Source organism: Leuresthes tenuis, unplaced genomic scaffold (assembly GCF_036924035.1).
Source record: "Leuresthes tenuis unplaced genomic scaffold, fLeuTen1.0.hap1 SCAF_9, whole genome shotgun sequence".
Taxonomy (NCBI): Eukaryota; Metazoa; Chordata; class Actinopteri; order Atheriniformes; family Atherinopsidae; genus Leuresthes; species Leuresthes tenuis.
This window is the reverse complement of record NW_027325363.1, coordinates 3,298,149-3,305,597: the sequence shown is the minus strand read 5'-3', so window position 1 is coordinate 3,305,597 and position 7,449 is coordinate 3,298,149. Positions and strand designations below refer to the sequence as shown.

Sequence of the window (7,449 nt, the reverse complement as noted above, 5' to 3'; positions counted from 1 at the left end):
ACCTTTGCACATGCGCGTTGTCGTTGAGCTTCCGTTGAGACTTTTATGTATACTAAACATTGTAATACTGGTTGTGTCCGCACTTTGCATTTTTAGATGAGAATTTGTGGAGGGTTACACTCTCTGATATTTATCCGGCGCACCAAAGTTTTAAAATACAGCTTGTTTATGCTGATTAATGTTGTTTGATAGGTTTATGATCAGGATACTTAAGATGACACCAATTAACAGACAGCATATCATTTTATTTCATACCATCTCTTATTATAGTTCACATGAAATGGTGTTCACAACATGAAATGAACATGAAACTGTAGGTGTAGATCCTCTCAATCACATGATGATATTGTTAGTTTAGTCTGATTGTGTTTTTTTAAGTTCATAAAATGTACAAATTAATAGTCAATTAAATGTGAAGCCAATAAATCATGAAATCAAGTACTTGCCAAAAAGATTAAGTTATATACTGGAGCTGTTACAAAATATATTAACTCTTAAGGTCACCATTGCCTAGTGCTGTACATCTTTATGTACAATTAAGTTTGCAAAGAACATGCAAAGTCAACTGGAGAAATTCACTATGAATATCATAGCAATCCCATTTTACAACTAGTTACTAAAAACAAGAGCAAATTATGACCCCCAGATACTTGCATTGAGGCGGGAAAATGAGCTTTTATTTTGAAGTTGCACCTTTTTTGACACACCTGTAACATTTGGCAAAGAGATGAAAAACAAAGACAAAACAAAGTACACGAGACTGCAGGTTATGGTGTTTGTGCAGAAGTCTATAGCTGCTGTTTGCACGTTTGTAAAGTTAGAGCACTGTCCTGAGTTCACCTTTCTTCAGATAATCAAAGAGCCTTACTGGGGGATTCCACCGGGGGGTGTACGCGCTGCGCCACGGTTTTGCTCCGTCCTCCACCGGGCGCGTAACGGCAGCGAGATCCCGCGATAATTCGGAACGTAAACGAGACCACGAGATCCCGCGATGGAGTGTGTGTATAAATGAAACAACAACAAACAGCCTGCTTTGCTTCTCCGACGGGGAAGAACCTGTTGAGCTGACCATCTATCCCCTACTTTCCTGCCTCCATCATGGGTCGGTGAGCTAGTCAGTTTCTATATTTATCTAACTGTAGTTTTATTATGGACTACTTTCTTGTGCTATATTGACTCTGTAATTACATACTTAATACTGTTAAAAGTCCAGTTATGAATGAATAAGACATAGATCAATGATTTGTGGGTTTGTTTTTGATTATAAAACAAAAAGTTTCAGTCATCATAATCATTTCATGTGCATTGTTCACATACAGTGCCTGTTAGCAGAAGGCGGACACTCGCATTAGTTCTCCTACTCGAAGGACTGCAGAAGAGGGGCAGAGGGAGAAGGAGTCGGCTTTGGGTTCATCCCTTCAACCAGCAAAGAAGACAACAAGGCGATTTTTACCATCTGGTGGCTGAACTGAGGCTGGACAGCCAACGCCACCATCAGTATTTCAGAATGAGTGCAGAGCAGATGGACGAACTTCTGTCTCTCATCGGCCCTGAAGTGACGACGCAAAGGACAAACTACAGAGCTGCCATAGAGCCTAAGCAGAGACTGGCTGTAGCACTGAGGTAAACAATGAAATCAGAGAAACATGTTTTAATACTTCCCGAATTCACACTCAAATAAAAATGTTAACAAATGAGCGTAACAGATATACAAAGTAACTGTTTAAAAATAGCAAAAGTGAAAAATATTAAAGAGCTTTTCAAAAGTCTTGCATTTGTCACAACTATTTACATGTATTATGTGTCTGAGTAGATTTGCCCCATGGCATTAAGATCTTCCCAGTCCTCAGGAGCATTCGTGTGAACCACCCCGTTTGTGGCTGGGGGTGAACTGGCTGAAAATGGCTGGAGTGTCTTGGAGTGGGGGGAGGGTAACGGTGTTCGAGGAGTAGGCAGAGGTTGAAATTGTGGGGGGTGAGATGATTGTCCCGGAGCGGGGGGAAGTATAGATGGAGGTTGTTGTTGAGTCTGGCCGCTTTCAAGATTATGTAATACAGTGAGAATCTCAATTTTGGCTCGTTGCCGCCGGTCTTTATTTAATCGGTGCAACATCGGCACGATGCTCAATGCAAAGTGGTAAGCCTCGTCCAGCTCCCCGTCAGGCATGTGTGGTTTGGGCACTGGCTGCTCCAACAAAGACATCAGCCGCTCCCCGATGTCTGTGTCCTGTCTTTGGCCCCTTCTGCTTTTCCGGGGAAGCTGTGCTGCAACAGCCGGCCTTGAAGCCCTGTCCCTGCTGCTTTGGGACGTAGATGTAGCCGATGAGGATGTAGATGACGGTGGAAGGGAAATGCCAGGGGTGCTGGATCTATCCTCAGACCCCGATAATGACTGAGGGGTGGCCGACCTTTCTTCTTCCTCTTGTATCAGGCTCAAGTTGCTTTTTGAACTATATAAAAACAAAAGAGAGAAAAAAATGACACATTTGCCTATGAACATAACAGTTTTATATACAAGTTCTCACTTTGAAGACACATTTTTTACAACACAATTACTGTTATCAATATGGTTTGAGGCTTCAGTACTTTGATGACATTTACTGTTGTTTAAGTCATTTATACATACCTTCTTGGTTGGATGTGTGGCAACAGGAAGGACATTATCTCAGAATACTTCCATTCCCTTTGCGTGCCACCCGCCGATCCACTGGGGAGGGGCTTTTTTCGGTTTCTTACAAATGTATCTCTTAACGCCTTCCACCTGGTTTTACATGTGTCAGCTGAAAGAAAGTAGAGGTGAATAAAACATGTTCACATATAACTTAGATTTATTTGCTTCTTCCCTCACAGGTACATGGCTTCTGGGGACTCACTCGCTAGTCTGGCCTATAGCTACCGCCTGGGGTGCACTACAGTTAGGAACTCAGTCCACATGGTGTGCGCTGCCATTGAAAAAATCATGATGGAGAGGTTCCTTCCCAGGCCAACACGAGACACTTGGGAGGAGGTGGCAGACGGCTTCTGGAAAAAGTGGAATTTTCCAAACTGCCTGGGAGCAATAGATGGGAAGCATGTGACCATCCAAGCCCCACCACTGACTGGAAGTCAGTATTTCAACTCCATCGTGCTTTTGGCACTTGTGGACTCAAACTACAGGTTCAGGGTCATTCAAGTGGGGGACTTCGGAAGGACCAGTGATGGCGGTGCATATGCTGGGTCAGCTCTGGGGAGAGGAATGGAGACCCAAACACTTGATGTTCCACCCAGTGCCTCTCTGCCTGGTGCTGCTCACTTGGGTGATGTGCCACATGTGATGGTGGGTGATGCAGCCTTCCCACTGAAGCCGTACTTAATGAGACCGTATCCCAGTTTGAACCTCACTCGCCAAAAGAGGATATTTAACAACAGACTTTCAAGGGCAAGGATGGTGGTTGAGGATGCTTTTGGCATTCTGTCCTCCAGGTGGAGAGTGCTGCATCGCAGGATCAACCTCCACCCGCAAAACGTGGACACCCTCGTTCTGGCTGCATGCATTCTCCATAACTTCCTGCTTAGCCCGAGAGAGACTGTGAGGTTGCTGGAGGAGGCGGAGCAACAGGGAAAAAAACTGTCACCAGTACGGAACATGGGAGGAAACAGGGCCTCAAGGGAGGCCTGTAATGTGAGGGAGATCTTCTCCACCTATTTCAACTCCCCACAAGGCAGTGTGCCTTGGCAGGACAGGACGGTGTGAAAGCATTTCAAAATAGTGCGATAAATAGATGTTTTTTGCGATCCAGATGTTGCTTGTTCTTTATCATGCTCATTACAGATGTACTGTTCTAAAGATGTCATCGCTCTTTGTAAATAAAACATTTAAAAATGAGTCTGCTGTTGTATTGTTGTATGCTAGGTGTGAGCTACCACCCCCATTGAGTTTACACCCCATTGTAAACTAATTTTGTTAGCAATTAACGTTAGCATGTGAGACGTAGACTGAAAGCTGATATCAACAGTATTTAACACATCTTCAATAGGTACAATAGTATTACACATTTATATACACCTTTAATACCACAGCTGGGTGAACTTTTTTTTCTATGTATTTCTTTTTTTCCAGAAAGTTTCAAATAAAAACAAATTGTTGACAGTTTAAAAGTTATTCAGTCAAGTGTTTCAAAAGAAAACAAATATTTTAAAGTCATTAAAAATGTTCCGTAACTTTGCACTGATCAGGGCAATAACTATGCAATGTGCTATATTAATAAATATTAAACTTTTTACAGATACTCAAAGGCAGTTTCTGTAAAGTTGATTTAAAATCACATTTTTATAATCTTAATTAGCAGTTTGTACTCACCATCCACTCCCAAAACTCCTGAAATTAATTGCCACGCTTTCTCCTTTCTTGCAATGTCCTTATAAAAAGGATGTGATGTGTCATAAATGATGGTATGCTGTTCAACTTCAACAATTAGTCTCTCTTTGTACATGCTGCCGACCCTCTGTGACCCTTTGATCGATTGACAGCTGAAGTTTCCACCTCTGTCACCTTCCACTTGCTCAGGCTGCTGTTCTGTTTCCTGGCTGTCTTGCTCTCCATCCCCAGCAGGACCAACATCTTCTTCCATTTTGACCTCCACTTTGACTTCTAAATTGGTAAAATAAGTATGTATGGGTTATAGCACACATAAATACAGACAAATCACATTTTTAACACACGAAGTAAACATCTTTTCACAATGCTGTGAACAATGTCACCAAACCATATGTTCTCATCAGAATGATTATGGTGACTACATCATCAGTCAATCATCCGTGGCATCAAGGATCATAAACCCAAGACTTACTCCAGTAGCCAAAAAATGTGTACACATTATGTTTAGTGGACAATGACCTTGCCTGATCTCGATGCTCTCCTCCTCAACCTTCACCTCTGGCTTGGTCTCTTCTTCAGGCGCCATGTTAGATCCCTGAATATCCTCATCTGCTGTGAAGTCAGGCATGTCACGACTCGTGTCTGAAGTCTGCTGAGCTTCGTCGGGCTCGACTTCTGTGGATTATGGAGGTTCTTATTATTGGAGGTGGATTATCTTCACCATCATCATCATTGCCATAGTCTTCAGCTGCTTCTGCACATAAAAAACATAGATACAGAACTTTTAGTTCTTACCCTATCTTGTGATACCAACCTTTCAATACAACTGTGGCGCCGCCTCACATCCAAAGTGGATATTTAACTGTTTGGGCAGGCTAGCAGCGCTGCACAGTTATTTCACCATTAACTTAACAATGCCACGGGTCTATTAACCAAACAACACACGGTTCAGCTCACACTTTTTTAATAAGACTATAATTCTAAAACGCAAAACTACCACTCAATTATTCCATATAGTTGTTTCTCGCCTTAATTTAGCTAACGGCGGTAACCCTGTTAGCCTAGCATTTGCTAAAGTATCACCAACTATTACAGAAAAAGTGACTTTAACTCAGAGAATATGCACGTTTAACGCGCCACTATTGTTGTTTATGCAAGTCCTGCAGCCAATGCATTCTGTGCCTGGTTTGTAATAAAGTCCTGAAGCTAACTATGATTCAAAAACAGTATTGATGCCTACCTACTTTTACGCGAGTTGAACAGTAACAGGGGGCGAAAGCGCCGCGTTAACGGCTGCGCCACGGTTTTACTTCGTCCTCTGCCCGGCGTCAATTCCCACCGGGCGCGTAACGGCAGCTGAGCGCTGGCTGAGCCAGCGTATTCACGCGAGAGATCCCGCGATAATCGCGAGATGCCGCGATAAACTGTATATAAAGAAAACAACAGTTGACTTTGCTTTTCGGACGTGGGACAACTTGTTGATCTTACCATCTATCCTCTACTTCTCATCAACGGCTGGTCAAATATAGAAGTTCAAAGGAATGATGGCAAGAGACGCTCCTTACGCGGCGCTCTCAGCGATCAGCAGCGGTGTCGCAGCGCAGCGTTACGTCCATAGTTTTTTTCCGCCAATCTTTATTAACAACAATTTGAACAACGGCAGTTATTAACGTACAAGCAACCAAACAAACAGCAGCCAGGGGATTATTTAAATAAAAGCATTGAATAATGAGCACAATTCATGTGTTTTAATAGCTTTTCTGTTGTAACAGATGTTTTGGATATATTGCCTTCTCCCTCCTCGTAATGGCAGAAAACGGGGTTTTGAGTGGCTGAATTTAGCCTTGTGTATGTGATATGTCCCTTAAATGATTATTAAATTTGTGATATGCAGTTATCTCTGTTGCCTACCCCCTACATCGTGAACTCCAAACAGCACATTGCTCCAATCCAAAGAAAAGTCCGAATCAATCCTCAGCTTGATAAAACATGTAACTTCGACATTAACAAGACAGCAAATCATTTTATTTCATACCATCTCTCTTTACAGTTTGCATGAACTGGTGTTCACAACATGAAATATACATGAAACTGTAGCTGTAGATCCTCTCTAAAAAATATAAAAATACAATCATATGGTGATGATGATGATATTGTTTGTTTAGTCTGAATTTGTTTTTTTTAAGTTCAGATAATGTATAAATCAATAGTCCCTTGAAAATGAAGCCAATAAATCATGAAATCAAGTACTTCCCAAAAAGACAAAGTAATATGCTGGAGCTGTTACAAAATATATTAACTTTAAGGTCACCATTGCCTAGTGCTGTACATCTTTATGTACAATTAACTTTGTAATGAACATGCAATGTCAACCATAGAAATTCACTATGAATATCATAGCAATCCCATTTTACAACTACGGTAGTTGCTCAAAACAAGAGCAAATTATAGCCCCAAAATCACACAGCGCACTGATGCCCACCTCCTCCACCCAACCACGGCAGGGGACAGAGAGTGGAGCAAGGTAGCTATCAGGCTGTACATATGACAATAGTTTGTTGGTGCACTTTCACTCCTTCACACACAGGCGTACAATATGCAACGCTGCACAGCACTGAACTAATTCAGTCACTTTTTGGTGGGGGCAGGAAAAGAAAGCAGCAGCCTGTTGACTTCTCTCAGCTGAGCACTGAGTCGTTAGCGTTAACTCTGCCATCTGAGTCTGAAGGCTTGTGATGGTCTCATTTAGCTCCTCCTCCTTGCGGCGAGAGTTGGTAGCCTGCCTGCTGTACTCCAACACCATACATCCTCCACCAATGAAGAAGATGATCGCCTGGTGGGATATCCACTGTGCTGATCACAGTTGTCTGAAAAGAAGCCAAAGAAGGGCGTGTAATTTATAGAAAATGCTTTGAATTTATATCACGGTTTCCTGCTTTAAGATTTAAAAGTTTGACACACCAGTTACGATTTGCAGGGAGATGACTGAAATAAAAACCTGACAAAGTTCACAGATACAAGGTTGCAGGTTATGGTGTTTGTGCAGAAGTCTGTGGCTGCTGTTTGCACTCGAGCACTCTCCTGAGTTCACCT

At 42.3% G+C, this 7,449-nt stretch overlaps 1 protein-coding gene across 1 annotated transcript; it reads left to right on the top strand.

Annotated features, from left to right (window-relative positions):
* The first annotated feature begins 975 nt into the window (after positions 1-975).
* LOC140313917 (uncharacterized) lies at positions 976-3,817 on the top strand. The gene is made up of 3 exons (XM_072391903.1): positions 976-1,102; positions 1,320-1,623; positions 2,850-3,817. Exons 1-3 carry the CDS (start codon positions 1,099-1,101, stop codon positions 3,730-3,732), a joined length of 1,191 nt encoding a protein of 396 aa, XP_072248004.1. The 5' UTR covers positions 976-1,098; the 3' UTR covers positions 3,733-3,817.
* Positions 3,818-7,449: the final 3,632 nt, after the last annotated feature.